The sequence below is a fragment of the Maniola jurtina genome, chromosome 25 (assembly GCF_905333055.1).
Source record: "Maniola jurtina chromosome 25, ilManJurt1.1, whole genome shotgun sequence".
NCBI lineage: Eukaryota > Metazoa > Arthropoda > Insecta > Lepidoptera > Nymphalidae > Maniola > Maniola jurtina.
In genome coordinates, this window is record NC_060053.1 from 3,546,612 (window position 1) to 3,567,498 (window position 20,887).

The following is a 20,887-nucleotide window of genomic DNA, read 5'->3' on the forward strand; positions in this document are numbered from 1 at the left end:
CTTGTTGAAATCATAATTCTTTAAGTGTACCTCAACATGAGAGAGGATAGGTGAATGAATTTTGCTTGAGATTCAAGATTTTTTAGTCAAAAACGGTAAAGTGAAATTGCTAATCGACGTTTAGAATTACGCCTATTTTTGGCAGAATAAAACCTTTTTTTCTTACATAAAGTAAAGATGTTTTAAATTATTATGAAGTACAGCGTGACATGAAGTTGTTAATTTTCCAATTTTCTAGTTTTTTATATAGTTTACCTACGAATTTGCCTCAAAATTTGCCCTAAAATAGAGATTTTTCAAGGGCCATAACTTTTAAAATAAATACAATTTTACTGTATTAATTCTTTTAAGGCATAGATAATGGAGAGATGAAACAATGTATGGCTTAGTTATAGATCTAGAACATCAAACAATAGAATAATAGGCGTAATACATTTGTATGGAGAAACCCGTAAGAATTGTACCTACCCTTAACGAATGTTTTATCTACTCTTAGACGTGTTGCTTAATGTACGGGAGCATGTCAAGAGGATAGAATGAGATTTGCGAAAAATTTTCGTTGACAATATTTTTACGAGAGGCGTGCACAGAAGCACTCACTATTTCTATTCAAGGGACTAACTTGGATTTTTGATTCAATTCTGTACATTGCTGTACTATTTTTCACGACTGCCCAAAAAAAGAGAAAAAGGTTTTCAGGGTTCATGTATGTATGTAAGTTTCTTTGTTCCACCATAACTTCTAAAAGCCTGAACCAAGGATGTATGGAGTACATTTTGTTAGAATCCTTACATCATCCCGAGTGACACTGGCTTTTGAAAAAGTTCAATATGGCAGTGCAGTCGTGTTTTTTAAGTTGCTCAAATAGTTTGAAGAAAGTTCTAAGAGTTTTGGTCGTTCTTTTTAACACTATAATATAATATTGTGAAATAAAAATAGGAATACCTTTTTTTATGAAGACAATATTCTGTTCACCATTTTTTTTATGTGATAAAACAAACAGACAATTCGGAATAAATATAATAATATATTATAGAGAATGAACCCGTGAGCGCCAGAGCTTCGTTATTTTTTAAAAGCTGATAAGTTTCTATGCGCATTGTCCCGAAAATAGGGAGGTTCCTCCCTGTGTTGGGGGCAATGTCTGGCCCAGTAGAGATCACACTTCACATCACACTAATATTATAAAGGCGAAAGTTTGTGTGTAAGTGTGTGTGTGTGTGTATGTTTGTTACTCCTTCACGCAAAAACCACTGAACGGATTTGGCTGAAATTCGGAATGGAGATAGATAATATCCTGGATTAGCACATAGGCTACTTTTTATCCCGGAAAATCAAAGAGTTTCCAAGGGATTTCGACGCGGACAAAGTCGCGGGCGTCAGCTAGTTGTTCATGAAATAAAAGGCGATGCTATATAATCCCATTTTATTTGTTATTATTATTTATGGCGATACCATTTAGGTGGCATAGTTTTTCCACATTTCGGTCTCTTACATGTTTTCTCCTGTTCCTGGTCCTGGCATACATCGTAGTTGTCATACGTTTCTTGGCATTCCATAGTGCACTTAAAATGCCTTGTTTGTTTCTTAGGACATTCAGAGTAGCATGAGTTTAATTGGTTACATCTTTTGCGCAGAGCTTGACGGAGTATATCTTTGGTCTGCTCGAATTTCATAGCTGCTTCCGGGTCTATGTGCTCTCGCTCTTCGGTGGTCTTTGAAATATACAATCGTAAAGTATGGTTACTTTATAACTTCACGGATTATGTAAATGATAGAAAAGCGTGAAGAAAAATGGGAATTTTTCTCATAATATGGTACTTGCTCTTGTATTCTACAAGAGCTATAGTTAGGCACATATTGATTGTCAAAGAAATTCGTTCTATCCATACTAATATTATAAATGCGAAAGTGTGTCTGTCTGTCTGTCTGCTACCTTTTCACGGCCCAACAGTTTAACGATTCTGACGAAATTTGGTACAGGGTCACCTTATATCCCGAGGACGGATATAGGCTACTTTTCATCCCGGGAAATCAAAGAGTTCCCACGGGATTGCCAAAAACCCATCCGCTTAACCGATTTGTATGTACCGAGGTAGCTTGCGTCCCTGTAATTGACATAGGCAACTTTTTATCCCGGAAAATCCAACAGTTCCCACAGGATCTTTAAAAACCTAAATCCACGCGGACGAAGTCGCGGGCATCCTCTAGTACAAAATAATTAGGTTCTCATAAATGTGCTTTTCCGTTACAACTATTTCAAACCCCTATTTGACCACCTAAGGAGGTCACTTTCCAAAAACCTTTCTTAGCGCCATAATAGCTACCTGTATCCGAATTGCAGCCCGATCCGACCAGTAATTTGAGCTAGACGTTATTCAGTCACCTTTTCCTTAGAAACTATAGTTGTTTCGAATAATTACAAAATCAAAGACCTTAAAATAATAAAAAATATCAATTTTTACCCTTAACACATGGTACAGTAAATAAGCTTTCTCATCATGTGGTGGATCCAAAGAGTCAATTTCTGGAACGATATCGTCAGTAAGATCCACTTCAGTTTTGAGATAATTACTTTCCCTTGTATTTTTCCCTTGTGGATAGAGAATTGCTATGAAAGGTGGTTTCACATTGGCATTTGGCATTGTATACATTAGAACACATATACATGCCTCGACTTTTGAAGCTTCAATTTCAGAGGCCAACTGTCTTATAATTACTTTCAAGGATATTCATATTATAGCTTTATACCGTCCAGCAGGCTTTCGTAACCCGCAACTGTTTTTGGAATCTCTTGGTACGTTTTTGGAAAGCAAAAAATATAGGCGAATCATCTTAACTGGAGACTTAAACCTTGACCTTTTACCTGATAGTCACTGTTCTTATAGCCAAGAGTATCAAAATATTCTCGCTTTAAATGCTCTCATACCAGCTGTCAATTGTCCTACGAGAGAATTACGTTGTCTTGATCACTTTGCTATCAAAAACATAAACGATTCAAGAACTTTTGTCTTTGAACCTACAATAACAGACCATGCCCCTATTTTATTAAATTTAAAACTACGTAACAAAGTAATACACTCATCAACACAAAATGTAACTAGGCATATTCACAACTACAAAGCTATGGAGGAAAGCTTAACACAGTTAGACTGGGTAAACTATTTCAGCTCAAGTGACACTAATTTTGCAGCAAATTTCCTAGTTGACAATATTAAGGACATAATCATTAGTAATACACATGTCTCAACTGTTCCTAAAAAACTAAAACCTATTAAACCATGGATTAATTATAGCATTGTTAAATGTATGAAAAAAAGGGATAGCCTTCATAGAATATTTAAAAAATCTCCAACAGAACTAAATAAAATTACATATACGCAGTATAGAAATGCTTGTAACTCTTTACTGAAGTCACTTAAACGAAACTACTTACAAGGAAAGTTAAAACAAAATGCAGGTAATTCTAAAGGCACTTGGGACACAGTAAAAGAAATTTGTAACCTACCTACATCAAATGCGCCTGCTACAGCCTTGATAAATATCATGAACACCCCTAAGGAGTCATTAGCTCAGGTTAATAAATACTTTACTAGTATAGGGCATAACCTTGCAACTTCAATTATTAATAAATTGGGAGCGCAGTGCAAAAATAATAATCCCAATATGGCATCCGATGCACCCCTTAATTCACTAATGTTCTATCCCACTGATATATGCGAAATTCATAAAATTATCTTAAAGCTAAAATCTAGCAGTGCTCCAGGCCATGATCAAATAGCTACGTACTTTATTAAAAGATTTAAAAATCTACTCTTAGAACCCATAGTTCATCTGGTGAATTTAAGTTTATCTACTGGTGTTTTTCCTGATAGTTTCAAAAAAGCAGTCGTAATTCCAGTATATAAAAGTGGAGACAAAGAGTCAATTTCTAACTACAGACCTATATCGCTATTAAGTGTATTAAGTAAGATAGTGGAAAAAGTGGTGAACGCTAGACTAATAAAGTACCTTGAACAGAAAAATCTCCTTGGATCCAACCAATTCGGTTTTAGAGCCAATAGATCTACCTTGGACGCGGTACTAGAAGTGACTAATCATATTACAAAGTGCCTTGATAAGGGAAGGAAATGTATTGGTATTTTCCTTGACTTGCAAAAGGCCTTCGATACTGTGTCAATCCCTATCTTGCTTGACAGACTTTCCGACATGGGTGTTAGGGGTATTACATTAGACTGGTTCAAGAGCTACCTTAGGGATAGACAACAATGCGTTAAAATTGGTAATGTTACCAGTGAATTTACTAACATTAGATATGGTGTCCCCCAGGGGAGTGTTCTGGGCCCCACCTTATTTCTTAGTTATATAAATCCACTTTGTAATCTGTCCCCAAAATCTGGACGCATATTTTGTTTTGCCGATGATACTGTGGTTTTATTTGAAGGCAGTGATTGGAAAGAAGTGAAGTTGCTTGCTGAAGAAGGTCTTAAGCAAATCACGACATGGTTAGAGGACAACCTACTTACAATCAACACCGTGAAAACAAAGTATGTGTGTTTCAGTACATCAATTCGGAATAACCCAGACAAAGACTTTAAACTTCCTATTCACACTTATCCTTGTAATCGGAAAAGTGGGCTAGACGCTTGTTGTAGCTGTGACATTTTAACCAAAGAGACAACTGTTAAATATCTTGGAATTACATTAGATGAACATCTTAGCTGGTCAACTCATATCCATAACACTTCTAATAAAATCAAGAAACTCATCCCATTATTTAGGAATCTAAGAGATATTGCCCCTATCGAAACAACTATGATGGTCTACAAGTCACTATGTCTTTCGATTATGACCTATTGCATATGTGCATGGGGTGGGGCTGGCAAAACTTTTATGTTGCGGCTAGAACGCGCTCACAGAACTTTACTTAAAACTATTTTTAAAAAACCATTTAGATATCCCACTGATGATTTATATAAAGAATGCAATGTACTTAATGTCCGACAACAATACTTATGTTCAATAATTTTGCGCTTCCACTCTAAAATTGATCCTTGCACTATAAACAATAGCAAAAGAGTAATCAAACTCCCTACACATTTTACAAATACATGCTTTGCTGGAACACAATTCGAATTTCGCTCATCATATGCATATAATATATTTAACAGGGTTAGCAAAGGTATCAACATAAGCAGAATAAATAAATTCGATCTAACCAGAGCAGTTAAAAGCTGGCTGGTAGCTAAGGGCTATGACGAAACAGAAAATATTTTAATAGTCAAGAAATAGCGCGCGAGCATACACACCGCACACACACACACACACACACGCCCACACAAACAAACACAAGTACTTGTAGTAAACTTTGTACTCCTACCTTCTGCAATACAGGTATTTCCTAGTGCAGAAGGTAGGAATCTCAATCTTGATATGTAACCCATGTATAAGTATCAAATAAAAATTATTATTATTATTATTATTATTATTTGATAGTAGTTGGAGAAGGTTATTAATCCGAACATTTGTAGATCCATTCTGTAAAAAAAATTGACCCACAAGAAACGTGTTATTTTGGGACAAAGTTTACAGGGCTCTCTCCGTCACTCGCTTCATACAATCGTAGTTCCAATTTCTTTTGAATACTAAGCAACCAAAGTCCATGAAATTTTGCAGACATATTCTAGAAACTAATATCTGTGTCTGTGGTGTTTTAGATTTTTCTAAAAATATGTAGTTTTAAAATTACAGGGGCTCAAAGATTTGTATGTAAATCTTTAAGACCGCGTAACTTTGAAATTGAACATTTTAACAGAAATCGGGAAAACCACAAACATAGATATTAGTTTCTAGAATATGTCTGCAAAATTTCATGGACTTTGGTTGCTTAATATTCAAATGATATTGGAACTACGTTTGTATGAAGCGAGTGACGGAGAGACCAAGTTAGAGCCTCGATAGCTCAACGGTTGAGAAGCGGACTGAATTCCGGAAGGATGGCGGTTCAAACCCCACCCGTTGAACTATTGTCGTACCCACTCCTGGCACAAGCTTTACGCTTAATTGGAGGGGAAAGGGGAGTATTAGTTATGATTAGCATGGCTAATATCTTTAAGAAAAAAGTATAAAATGTAAATTAGGTTGAAAAAAACATCGTACTAACATTAAAAGTTTACGTAAGTAAGTAACAATATATTATACCATTATATTAATATCATACTACAAATTCAACAATTAACAATGAAAAAAAGTACAATAGTGCCTAACTATGTATAAATTATTTCACTTTGACTTTGACTACATCATTCTATTCTATTCTATTCTAAATATTTTTTACATTAACATTATATTTCTATTCTACAGATTCCAGTCTGCCCTAAAACAAAAGCAAAGTATAAGATCTTACCTTTATAACCGAAAATATTAATAGCACAATATATAAAAGCCGGAGCCGTCCAACGCACATGTTGATAAAAAAATCTCTGCCAATCTCAACTCACGCTTGAAACGATTTAATTAAAGGACAAACATTCATCTTAATTAATTATACTTGAGCGGAGATTATTAGCAATTTGTCTCGTTAAGGCTAATTTCCACATTTAAGGGCCTGTACAGATGATGGAGACTCGGAAGCTTTTAAACTTTGTTAAGTGGTTTTGAACTTAAAACATAATAATGATTGAGCGATACAATTTATTTGCCAGATTCCGTTTATACGTAATCTTATTGAGTTTTTTTATTTTTACTCCATTACGAGTGGGCCCATCACTGCGATTTCATTTGATGGTAAGTGATGATGCAGTCTAAGATGGTAGCGGGCTAACTTGTAAGGGGTGTGGCGGTTTTTAGGGTTCCGTATCTCAAAAGGAAAAACAGAACCGGGAAATTCACGGTTTTCGGATTTTTTCCTTTATTTGTGCTATAAGACCTACCTACCTACCAAAATTCATGATTCTAGGTCAACGGGAAATGCCCTATAGGTTTTCTTGACAGACACGACTGACGGACAGACAGACAGACAATAAAGTGATACTTTATGGGTCCTTTTCCTTTTGAGGTACGAAACCCTAAAAATGAGTAGAATTTCATATAGTTCTAAAAGTTAAGATAGTTACGTAAGACTTATCAAAAGTGTTTATTAAAGGAATAAGCAGATGCAGTATTAAAGGTACCTAATTAATTTTACTTTTCTCTACCAATGGTTTATGATAAAGATTAATTTTGAAAAGTCACAGTTAATTAGCTGAGTTTTTGATTGTGGCTCTTTGTCGTCAACCGTCGATGTTAGACACATAAGTCGTTTGTGTGTTTTCGGTTAATTAGGCAAGATGTTTAAAACATTTTGCTCTCCTAAAAACATTCTTCATTTATATGAGACATATTTTACAGGTAATCTATATTATATTTTAAATTACAGCGCTTCGGACTTACTCACGTTTCAAAAAAAATTTTTGGGAGCTGGATTCCATAGTCCACCACGCTGGTCACATGCGGCTTGGCAGATTTCACAAGTCTTTGCGAGCATAATAAAGAACTCTCAGGCATGTAAGTTTCCTCAAGATGTTTTCCTTCACCGATAAAGCAAGTGATAAATATCACTTTGATTACTTAAAACATACAACAACTTAAAACATACAAACAATCGAAGATTATGTAAATGATAAAAAAGCTGCTTGTATATAGTATGGAATATTATTGTAAATTGAACAATTGAAAAGAGCAACCGCCGAGTGAGCATGCCCATTATGCCCATACGGTATATATTCACGCTTGCCACGAGGTTATCACCTTCTAGTAATTAGTATAATATTAAGATTAGTTCTAGGAAAATCAAGGAAATAATATAGATTCAGAGTATTAGGATTGGTTAGCCCAGTGGCTGAGATTCAATATATCTTATCTAATGTTATTCCAGACTCGACTCTAGTAGCCGACATCGGGTCGTTATAGATTCAATTAAAGTCTGTGAGGAGCGCTGCTCAGAATTCTGCAGTATTTCCATGAGAATTTATATCTAGGACCTAGATTTGGTGCTAGTGTCAGACACATTAGTTGATTAATACCACAGACAAGACGTGTAAATTAAAAATTTATAACACCCCCGACAAGTGAAGGTGTCTAGAAAAGAGATGATAACTTTCAAACGGCTGATCCGATTTTCTTGGATTATAGCTAAGAACACTCTTGATTAAAGCCACCTTTCAAACAAAAAAAAACTAAATTAAAATCGGTTCATTAGTTTAGGAGCTACGATGCCACAGATAGATACACAGATACACACGTCAAACTTATAACACCCCTCTTATTAGGTCGGGGGGTTAGTAAGGTGATTAATACTGTGTAAATCCCTCATACGCATGGCTAAGGTCTGCAATACTCTAACTTACTAAAAGGATCGTAGAAGAATCTACTATCAAAACAAGTTTCTAATTGATCAACCAATGCCCAGCTTAAACCACTGTTTAGTTTAGGTTTTGGTTGATCAGTCAGTCAGTCAGGACCAGTTACAAGTATAGATTGATAGTTGAGACTGAATTGAGATTTAGTTTAGCTGAAGTGAATATCTCTTTAACAATAAGTTAAATCCTTATTTCCAAATGTGCTGAAGTTAATGCTGAATAAAAAATATTATGGAGGAAGACTAATATACGAACCTTATTTACCTCGGAATGTACAGTACGGGCGTAAGTCTTCAAATATTTACTAAAACACATGCACCCACCTTCACTGTAGTTACATTTAAAGTGGCTGTACACGGGCTATAAAAATTGCAGCATAACTTGCTGACAACTGTTGCTGAGCAATTATTGACTGGCATCCTGTGGAAGGACATTGGCTACTTTTTATGGCGGAAAATCAAAGAGTTTCCACGAGATTCTTAAAGGCCCATTCGTTTAACCGATTTATATGAAAGGTACAGAGGTAGCTCGAATCCTGGAAACCAGCATAGACATATTAGACATTTTTTTATCCCCGAAAGACAAAGAGTTCCTACGGGATTTTTAATGGAAACCAGCATAGACATATTAGACAACTTTTTATCCCCGAAAGACAAAGAGTTCCTACGGGATTTTTAATGGAAACCAGCATAGACATATTAGACAACTTTTTATCCCCGAAAGACAAAGAGTTCCTACGGGATTTTTAATGGAAACCAGCATAGACATATTAGACAACTTTTTATCCCCGAAAGACAAAGAGTTCCTACGGGATTTTTAATGGAAACCAGCATAGACATATTAGACAACTTTTTATCCCCGAAAGACAAAGAGTTCCTACGGGATTTTTAATGGAAACCAGCATAGACATATTAGACAACTTTTATCCCCGAAAGACAAAGAGTTCCTACGGGATTTTTAATGGAAACCAGCATAGACATATTAGACAACTTTTTATCCCCGAAAGACAAAGAGTTCCTACGGGATTTTTAATGGAAACCAGCATAGACATATTAGACAACTTTTTATCCCCGAAAGACAAAGAGTTCCTACGGGATTTTTAATGGAAACCAGCATAGACATATTAGACAACTTTTATCCCCGAAAGACAAAGAGTTCCTACGGGATTTTTAAAAACCTACATTCACGCGGGTGAAGTCGCGAGCATTATCTAATTATAAATACGTAACAGAAGACGTGAATTTACGTATTTTAGAAGATTCCCTAAGAAATATTATTTTTCGACATAGGCAACATCCCTGTTGCTTAGCATTGCATTTACATATTGCTATGGGACTAACGGCTGGTGGGAAGTGGCTGGATGAGGAAGGCTGAGGACTGGGTGTGGTGGTGCTCTATAGGGAAGGCCAACAGTGGACGTCCACAGGCTGTTGATGATGGGACTATAGCTCGTTTGTGACCTGCCTTAGAAGTGCAATATCCATATCTCTCTGTTTATAGTAGGTGAGATACTCTGGTATTTAATTGCGTTTCATATTTCAGGAGCTACCTGAGTTATGACGTCTTTTGGTGTAGTATGCATTCGGTTTTATGTTCGTACTCGGTATAAATGGGCGAGAGATAATGCTAGTGTGACTACACCTTTATGTCGTTAAAGTAGCCATATTTCCTGCGTAACTACCTAAGATTTTAGAATAATAAAGTTTTTCTGTGCCCTCTAAGGCTAAGATCTTCAATGAGTGTGGCCTACCTGTAATGACGCATGGAGAGGAAATGTGGACGCTGACAGTTATGCCTCATCCACAAAATTAACAAGTGTAAATTAAAAATTTATAACACCCCCGACAAGCGAAGGTTACAGTAATAACTAGAAAAGAGCTGATAACTTTAAAACGGCTGAACCGATTTTCTTGAATTATGGCTAAGAACACTCTCGATCAAGCCACATTTCAAACAAAAAAAACTAAATTAAAATCGGTTTATTAGTTTAGGAGCTACGATGCCACAGACAGATACACAGATACACAGATACACACCTCAAACTTATAACACCCCTCTTTTTTGGTCGGGGGTTAAAAATCGCTCAGAGCGCTATCAGAGTGAAGCGAGAATTCCCTCACCCTAGTGAGAGAACTTTCGGTTTTCATCCTGAATCGACGATATGTCAAATATTAAGCTATAGTGCGTACAATCAAAGAAATACCGGTCTACTTTAGGGCTACGCGCGTCAAATGTACCATCATTTGACGTCTGCCAGTGACGTTGAAGCATCGACGTTAGAAGTTCCCTAACTATTGGACATCACTCTCAGGGATAATATACTGAAGAAAGAAATGCACAGAAGAAAAAAATGCGACTGGTATATTATACGAGTAGCTCCAAGGATTAGCAAGCTGAAGTGGTAATGGGCAGCTCATGTCTGTTGCAGATCCGACGGCTGATGGGGCAGATGTGTTCTGGAATGGAGACCACGTATCGGCAGTGGTGTTGCTTACGTATAGCGTTGTCCTTGTCCCGCTCAATTGGGTTTGCTCAGATCTCAGCGCTACCGTTAATCATACAAATTGGGTGCGGACAGGCCGATATTCCGGTAGTAGTAATAGGTAATTAAATCAGTTCGCTTGTATTATTGTATCGAGTATCGGGGGTCTGGAAGTTTTGAGATATTCCAACAAGATCTTTGAAAAACTTAAAATCTAGTCAAAAAGATAGTCATTAAATAATGCATGGTCCAGTAAAGACTTGGCTGGGTGCTGTTTAAAATTTAAACCGATAGTAAAATTTGACCGGAAGTGGTTTCCTGATCAAGGGTCAGGAATTGGAATTTTAAATGGGCCACGACCACTAGCTGCCCCGAGCGTTCCTTTGCGGACATGACGTTGCCCCTACCACGGTACCTACCTCTCGATAGAGTTTAAAAAAATTGTATATACCTATTTGAAAACGGACTACCTAGAGTCAACAAGTAATTTTAAAAGTTATCAAAAATTGTGGTTTGCACTGCATTTTTTCAGTCCGCACATTAAAACGCATAAAATCCGCCATTTAAATTTTTAAACTTTATTTTTAATTATCATTTATCAAAATCGGTTAAGCCGTTGAGTATCTCCGGAGCTACCTAACCGTTTCTGCAAATTCTTTCACTGATATAATATGGCGGCTGTATTTCACCAACGTAAAATAGGTGTTATCCGAGAGAAAAATTGATATTTTGGCATGTTTTCAGTACAAAACCCGAATTAAAAAAAAAATATTCCTCGATAAAACGTCATTACAGTCGCCCGCTAGTCAAGGCTAGTTTAATAAAGTAAATTTAAGTTTATATTTCGAGTTCGTAGCAGATTCGAGAACTTACCCATAGTAGGGGTTTCAGCAAGGTCGACCCTTTGTGGGGTCAGAGAGCGAAATTTACGGTTTTCCTAGATTTACAACACTCATAAAGGATTCAGCAGATAGACTTTACTTTCCAACTTTAGATGACCCTTGTGCAAGTTAACGCAACCCTTGTATAGTTGGGTTAACTCGACATTTTATTACACTGTCTTAGGCCCAGTTGCAAGGCAATGGGTTACAGTTATGCCACAGTTCACGACAGTTGTGAAACTTCACAACTGTCGCGGCAAACTTCGGGGCTTCACCTACACTGGCAGGCGTCAAAATGTTACCTACATTTGAAGCTAGGTAGGCTATGAAACGACTACGTATCTTTAATTTCACATCGCCTTATATTTAACAGGATGTCGATTTAGGATCAAACCGAGAGCTTCCTCACTCTAGTTCACTCTGGTTGTATTGGACAGAAACAGGAGTTAATTTGCGGAATTCCATGATATACAAGGAACCACAAGTTTACACCCCCCCCCCCCCCCCCCCCACACTACTAAGGAAACAGGAAAAACAAGCCACGAACACACAAATCTTCTAGAACAGAGTCAACGTGCGTTTCACTCCGACATAGAAGCATCTTTAGGAGATGTACTGTAGGTTTTTACTGGTGAAGAAGGCTCACGCCGCAAAGACGTTTAAATAAATAGTGACTCTAATTACACACAATAAAGTTCAATTAAGCTCGCACACCACTGCGGTCTAAAGTTTCAAACTCCTCTTTTATCTCTTATATCTGTCTTATGAGATCGGGTTTCGTGACCAAATGAGCCCATCCTGATTATAGATAGACAGATAGTTAGATAGATAGATTTTTTTTATCGCACACTTTATTGGTAAGGTTTGGTTACGGTTAAAGTTTCTTCGTCAATAAAAACAAAATAGTTGCACAAGTTATGTTTTATGTACTTTGGACGAAAATTTTGCATTTAACCTGAGACAATCGTTAACTTAATTTGCTTTTAATGGTGGTTAAAGTTTAACTCTAACATTAACGTAAGTTTAACCATCTGTCTTGCAACTAGAACTTAGAATTGAGCTGTAGGAGGTTATTGTACCCAGCGCTACAGTCCTATTCATAAACTATAGAGTTCTGAATTTTACGTTCATTAAAATTTATGCCATGCAAAGGTTTATAGTCACACAGCGGACGATGGAGAGAGCTATGGTTGGAATTTCTCTTAAAGAGTGATTAAATCAGAAACGAGGAGATTCATAGGAGACCCAGAGTAACTGACATAGCTCAACGGGTTGTAAAGCTGAATTAGCAATGGCCAGGACACGGGTAGGACCAACAAAAATACTTTTCTGGCTCTTTGGCCTAAAAATTTCTCTGCGTGACCAAACCAGAAATGACGAGATTCGTATAGGAGAACCCGAGTAACCGACGTAGTTCAACGGGTACGTAGCTGAAGTATTGTAGCAATGGGTAGGGCACATAGTTCGAAAATTCGATAGACGTTGGGGTTCCAAGGTGCTAGAATGACGACCTCGCCCAGTAAAGCGCAGCATTGGAAGACCCCCTACTACTACTACTACTACTACTACTAGGTACTACTAGGTAGATAAACGACATCAAACGAGTCACAGGGAGCCGCTGGTTTCAAGCGAATGCAAGACCATGACGCGTGGAAGTCCCTACAAGAGATGGTCAGTGGTGAACGTTTGATCATGAAGAATCAAAAGCTTAATCCATACTAATATTATAAATGCGAAAGTGTGTCTGTCTGTCTGCTACCTTTTCACGAACCAACAATTTAACCGATTCTGACGAAATTTGGTACAGGGTTAGCTAATATCGGTAGTATCGGTAGTAGTAGTATAGTAGGGGATGGATATAGGCTACTTTTTATCCCGGAAAATCAAAGAGTTCCCACGGGATACCCAAAAACTTATCCGCTTAACCGATTTGTATGAAATTTGATACCGAGGTAGCTTGCGTCCCTGTAATTGACATAGGCAACTTTTTATCCCGGAAAATCAAACAGTTCCCACGGGATCTTTAGAAACCTAAATCCACGCGGACAAAGTCGCGGGTATCCTCTAGTTTGCTATAATCCGCTGAAGGCAAATCTGTATGGTACAACATGCAGCATGCGACATGCACCACCCGCCCTCCCACTGTTAAGCAAGCCGGAAAAGCCAGCCACCAAGCAAGCCCTAAGAACCACGCAACACCACACAAATCCACCAGAACACTCGACGCACGTTTCGCTCCGACACCGGAGCATCCTCAGGAGATGTAGACTTTACAATGCCCAATTGCAAAGACTTTGCAAAGAAGTTCATTACCTGATCGAGCCAATCGAGCGGGACATGGACAACGCAAAGTCAAAGTCAAAATCATTTATTCAAAGTAGGTACCATTGGACTTCTTTTGATGGTCGAAATTGTTAAATTTGTACGATATAGTTTACGTAACTTAAAACTAAAGCTACGAGGGTTCCAAACGCGCCCAAGTCTGAGAAGAGCCCACAACAAACTCAGCCGGGTATTCTTTTTTTATTACGCTATACGTAATAATATAGTCCAGGGTTGCCTTTATAGCAGATATTGTAAAAAAATTCAAACAATAAAATTGTAAAATGCAGCCATTTTATTAAGTAATAAGATACTCGTAATACAAAAGATGTTTTCTCCATTTTAATATAAAAACGAGACTATAATCTAGCATTAAACAAATTAACCTTCTTATATAACGGTTTATGGATTAAAGGCAGAACGTAGCAACTTGATGCTAAATACGTTAGTGATGTTACTACTATATTTACTCATATCGATGTACTTAATTATGTATTAAAATACTTGTATTACAAATGCGAAAGTGTGTCTGTCTATCCGTCTATCTGTCTGTAAGCAACTGTCTGTTTTCACGGCCCAACAGTTTAACCGATTTTGATGAAAGGTACAGAGTTAGCCTACATTCCGGGGACGGACATAGGCTACTTTTTGGGAATTTTTTGGGAAATCAATGAGTTCCCATGGGGTTTTCATTACACGGGAAAGAAGTCGCAGGCATCAGTTAGTTAAAATATTTCCATAAATTGTTGACAGTTCTGCACTTGAAATTGTAGACGAGTATGTATACCTGGGACACACAATCTAGCTAAGTAGGTCCGATTTCGAGAGAAAGGTTAGCCGTCGAATCCAACTCGGCTGAGCAGCGTTCGAGTAATATTATAACACCCCTCTTTTTGGGTCGGGTGTAAAAACTGAAGTTAACTGACTAAAGTTAACTGTATTATTTTCTAAAAGCATCTCAAATAGTATGAAAGCATCGACATCGATAGAAACGTTCTGGTGCAAACAGAACATCACTAGTTGTATAAAGGCTAGTTTATTGTAGGTAAATTAGATTAGTCCCATCGGATCGCCGGAACGAAGCTTTGGTATTAAAACTTTAAAGAGCGTTTATGAATAGCTCAAAGTTTATAATTTCAATTATTTTATAATACCTCGCTGTTTGCATTACTTGTTACTAAAATGAGCAGCTTTAGACGGACGAAGTTGCATCATGGTCCAAACAAACCAAAGCGCACTTGAGCGACGAAACGCGACGCGTAACAGATTTTTATTTATTTTTATGTATAATAGTTTTTGATTTATCATGTAAAATGTTAAAAAAAATAACCGAGTACGGAACCCTTAGTGCGCGAGTCTGACTCGCACTTGGCCGGTTTTTTTAATATAATATTTAGACTAGTAGGTAGAAAGGCATTAGAAAGGTAATAAATACAACGTCAATTTCCATTTCTAATATAATATTCAACTTATCTATAAACGGAATCTTTGTCCCATACATTCCTTGGACAATGGAATACTAAACAGGTGCTTTACTGGGAAATATGTTTATATGATCGCGATAATGAATCGATATATCAGGTGAAAGCCGTAAAAACGACATAAATCGGCTAAGCACCGATTGTTACCGATAAAATATCGATTCTACGATATTACGGTCTGATTGTTGTGCCATATCGATTTTAAATTGAGATACATGAGAATGGGAAAAGTATTATTTTAATTAAAAATAAATAAAAGTATTTTTTTTTTACCATAACGCACCATTTACTTAATGGTACAATAATAATATATTGGCACTTACTCATAAAACTATAACTGGACGATTTCTCTAAGTTACATTGTATTGCATATTCTATAATGTCAAACATTTATTAACCCCCGACACAAAAAGGGGTGTTGTAAGTTTGACCTGTGTATCTGTCTGTGGCATCGTAGCTCCTAAACTAATGAACCGATTTTAATTTAATTTTTTTTTTTTGTTTGAAAGGTGGCTTGATCGAGAGTGTTCTTAGCTATAATCCAAGAAAATCGGTTCAGCCGTTTGAAAGTAATCAGCTCTTTACTAGTTACTGTAACCTTCACTTGTCGGGGGTGTTATAAATTTTTAATTTACACTGGTATTGAAAATTGTAAACGGAGGACACATTATTAATTATATAGATCCCAAAAATTGTTTTTTTGGAACGTTTGTCTGTGTGTGCACGCTTCAAGCTAAAACTAAACTACTGAACGGATTTGAAGTGGTAGGTACCTATACGAGTACTTCCGTTTGAGTTTTGCGCTCGAATTATCTTGTTGGGAAATTAGTGTGTAATAGACTTCCTGCTTTCCTCGCAGCACTAATTGTAGCATCTACAGTCTGGACGTAAGCCTAATTGCAGCTGCTTATGTAGAGAGAGTTTACTACTAAAGCTGGTCATAATACGAATAAGTTTACCGGTCAAACTTGACGGTGTATAGCTATCAGTGCACATGATGTCATGCACAGTGGACGGTATATTTAGAGCTTGAAAATCGGACTATTTTTCAGCTCCGGAGTCGGGTTCAAGTCCGGAGTTTCATTAAAAAATTGAATGTGATTAAATAATGCGTTTGATTTGAATATTTCTTGCACTTAAACAAGTGTAAATTAAAAATTTTCAACACCCCCGACCAGTGAAGGTTACAGTAACTAGAAAAGACCTGATTGATAACTTTCAAACGGCTGAACCGATTTTCTTGGACTATTCCGCGCCTACGATCCAAAGTATCTGAGTTTTCCAAAACATCATTTTCAAATAAATAATTATGTATATCTAGGCAACGTCCATCTTGACAGCTTGACATTTGTCAATTGACACTTGAATATTATGAACCTAAGGGTTATCTAACCTTCTTTTCTACAATAAAACTAGAAAGGAGCTGATAACTTTTAAACGGCTGAACCAATTTTTTTGGATTATAGCTAAGAACACCTTTCAAACAAAAAAAAAACTAAATTAAAATCGGTTCATTCGTTTAGGCGCTACGATGCCACCGACAGATACACAGACACACAGATACACACGTCAAACTTATAACACCCCTCTTTTTGGGTCAGGGGTTAATAAATGATTAAGTCTGTTAAGCATGAAATGAAACAAAGCAGTTAGAAAAAAGGAAAGGAAACTTTATTTTACGACCTGCTTATTATAGTACCTAAGATTTTTATTTTTTTGAAGTTGTGAGGTGACTGAAAATAGAAGGCAGTTCTTATAGAGAGCTAAGTTCGTCAATGACTCCAAATTCAAATAAATGATCCAAACAATTCATAAATCATTAAATCACACACAACACAAAACCCCTAATCAAATAACACCGCCGCGACAACAAACAAAAGAGAAACAAATTACAAATGAATCCGTTTCATTCAATCCCTCACGGTACATTCAACGTTGTATTAATTTATTCATTTGTTTTCATAATTCCGTATTAATTAATACCGTACTCCCTTTATTCGCAGCTCGCTGAGCTTGCGGGAAGTATTCGGTATTAAAATTTCGCCTGAAAGCGATTATGTCATTAACGCGAGTGACAGTTCATTTTGTTCTCTATTAGCTGTTTCATATTATTATCAAGAAACAGGATGTCATAAGAACGCTAGCATGAACGAACACAGGTGGTAGTACTGATAAGATGCTAAGAAATAAAATCCAAAAAAATCCTGTAAGATTTTTAAAAGTTGGTAATGTATTGCAAATAAAACATCTTACAACTAGAGTCAACGAACTCTGCATAGATAGGTGCTGCTGCGATGTAGCTGTAGTGTATGCTGCGATGAAGGTGTAGATGGGGTATTGAGTCCGAGTTTTGCACGCTATACTTACATTGCGGGTTTGAAAAATACTAAATCACTTAGGACGCCTTCAAAGCCGCAAAGTGGATCGGGCTGAAATTTAGCATGCAGATGGCTATTGTGACGTAGAAATCCGCTAAGAGAGCATTTTTGAAAACTCAACCCCTATGGGTTAAAAAAGGGGTTTGAAATTTGTGCAGACCACACGAACGAAGTCGCGTTTAAAAGCTAGTTATTATAAAGTCAAATTATAAATTCCTCGCAGACAGTTCTAGTAATTGAACTTTCATGTTAATTGGAATATAGTTGAGTACTTGGATTCCATTGAAGTCGAATAACGGTGTTTTTGCAGACGAAGCGTGGGGGGAAAGGTTAGTCGTTGGTGTCAAGTGACATTTCGCTGGGGTGACGGAATAATCCTGTGTTATAGGTAGTAGGGACATCTAAAGGTATTTAAAAGGTAAAGGTAACTGATTGATATAGTTAGTCAGTCTATCAATCAACGCACAGCTCAAACTGGACGGGTCGGGATGTTTAGCATGCAGAATACAAATAGGAGGCAAGGGGGTAAAATACGGGTTTGAAATTCAAAAAGTCCACGCGGACGCAGTCGCGGACATAAACAAGAGTAGGAAATAAGCTATTGTAACCCTAGTGCGCTCTCCAGCGTTTTCCATAAAAACGTAATTTGATTTTTATTTAAATACTAGTTAATAAAAGTACAGAGTTAGCTTAAAACCTGGGAAAAGACAGGCTACTTTTTGTCCCGAAAAATTAGAGTCCCCACGGAATTCTTAAAGGATTCTTCATATGGATCGGTTAAACGGATGGGCCGACCATAATAACCGATCCATATGAACTTTGATGCAGACGTAGCTTGGCATCCCAGAAATTGACATAGACAACTTTTTATCCGGAAAATCAAAGAGTTCCTACGGGATTTTTAAAAAAACCTGACTCCACGCGAACAAAGTCGTGGGAATCATCTAGTGGTGTAATAAGGAAACTAACATAATAAGTACATACATACCTGACTCGTACGTAGAACCCGAATAAACTTGAACCAGTGGTAGATGCATTTGACTATTCTATATCCAGGTCTATATTTTAAATAATAAAGTACTGACTTGTAAAAGTTTATTGGAATAAAAATATTTCTATTCTATTCCTGAAAATATTCCACTACTTTTTTTGGACATTCTATTCCATTTACAGGCTCATCGAAATCTGGGAAGCTAAGTATCTAAGTACTCAGTGGGTACAGGGCGAAAACATTTCCTGCATCAAATCCACCCGTCAACTTCACACAAGGACATAATTACACAAATGACTGTGACATAGTGCCTCGCCCTTTCACATTCGAAGGCGAAAGGGGAGAATTTTTCATTATACATGGTAACTCGATGGTTGAATTCATCCAGACTTTGTTGCTTTGGTGTTTGTTACCATTATGATGTTAAGACACGGTTTTTTGTATATCCTCACACGTTTCATCTCATGGTCAACCCATCGTCGGCCCACTACTGAGAACCGATCTCGTTATAGAGTGAGAAAGGTTAAAGCCTCAAGAGCACAATGGTTAAAGCAGCGACCTGAAATCCGAAAGGTAATCTGTTCAAACCCCACCGTTGCAGTTTTGTCGTATCTATCTACTCCTTTTTTTTCGTGAGGAAAATCCGTCATGGATACCACAGGCCACGGGGGGGCACAGTGGTTATGTCGGACTTCTACCGACTAAAAACCTCAAGAAGTTCCATCCCACCGCTGACGACGAAGCACAAGGGACCGATAACACCTCGTTACTCCGCCATAGCGGACCAACCACTGGGACACTGACTTAACGTGCCCCCAAACACCGTTAGAGGCATGTCGGAACCACAGCACGCCAACCAACCCGAGGACCACACTGGGCGACGGACCGCCCCGTATCCATCATCCACAGGTCCTCCCGAGGGCTAGGGTTCACTAGCACAACTTTTACGCTTAGTTGGGGGGAAAAGGCCAATATTAGTCATAATAAATATAGCTAATATGTACCTATTCTTTAAAAAAAAGTTCACCACGCTGGTTAAAAGGAGAAATAAGTAACTCCACTCAATCCGAAGTGTTTACGATTGCAAGATACGCTATTCTTTTTCAATTTGAGCTATATCCTGCCAGCTTCTAATTGTTAATGAGTCTAAGATAAGAAAAGATAACAGAAGGAAATATCTAAACAGTAGCCAATCGAAAAGGAACTATTCTTTTTGAATTTGAGTTATATCCTGCCAGCGACTAATTGTTTATGAGTAAAAGATAAAAGAAAAAGATAGTAAAAGAAAACAAACAGTAGCTAATCGTAGGTTAACGCGATCTTGTCTCGCTGTCGTGCATGACAATAACAAAGGGCTCTCGAAACATCGACAGGCAAAAACTTGCGTTGTGTAGGGTCAGTTACTGGATGCAGTATATCAAAATACTGCAGATAAAATTAACTACTCAATGACTAAGATGTTTCCTAAGGTTGTGGTACCGTTATGCAAGCGGCCGTATGAAGGCAAAGATAGAGACAGCGTTTTTTGACATTTGGATTGGGTGTCAAAACATGTTTCTAGAATACCAGGTCGTAATATAGTTTCAATAGATAATATTTTAGTGACGTCATACAGGAAAGTACAGCTTAGTCGATTCGAAGTGTTACTACTACAACTAACACAGGCCGTTCTTTTGTATTTGAGTTGTATCCTGCCAGCTATTAATTAATAACGAGTCAAAGGATAAAATAACATAAAAGAAAAAATATAATAAAAGAAAGTAAACAGTATCTATTTGCACTTATTCTTTTTGAATTTGAGTTAGGTCTATCTTGCTAGTTGCCAGCGACTAATTGTTAGCGAGTCGAAGATAAGTAAAAGATAATAAAAGAAAGTAAACAATAGCTAATCGCTGTCTAATAAAAAAATAATAAGTTCTCACGATAAGCTTTCATCTTAAACTTCTATCTATA

General features: G+C 37.1%; 1 protein-coding gene across 1 annotated transcript; it reads right to left on the reverse strand.

Annotated features, from left to right (window-relative positions):
- Nucleotides 1-1,416: 1,416 nt before the first annotated feature.
- LOC123878028 lies at nt 1,417-6,524 on the reverse strand. Its single transcript, XM_045925054.1, has 4 exons — nt 6,407-6,524; nt 5,490-5,538; nt 2,466-2,638; nt 1,417-1,715 (listed from the first exon to the last, which is right to left on the reverse strand). Exons 1-4 carry the CDS (start codon nt 6,464-6,466, stop codon nt 1,440-1,442), a joined length of 558 nt encoding a protein of 185 aa, XP_045781010.1. The 5' UTR covers nt 6,467-6,524; the 3' UTR covers nt 1,417-1,439.
- Between the last annotated feature and the right edge of the window lie 14,363 nt (nt 6,525-20,887).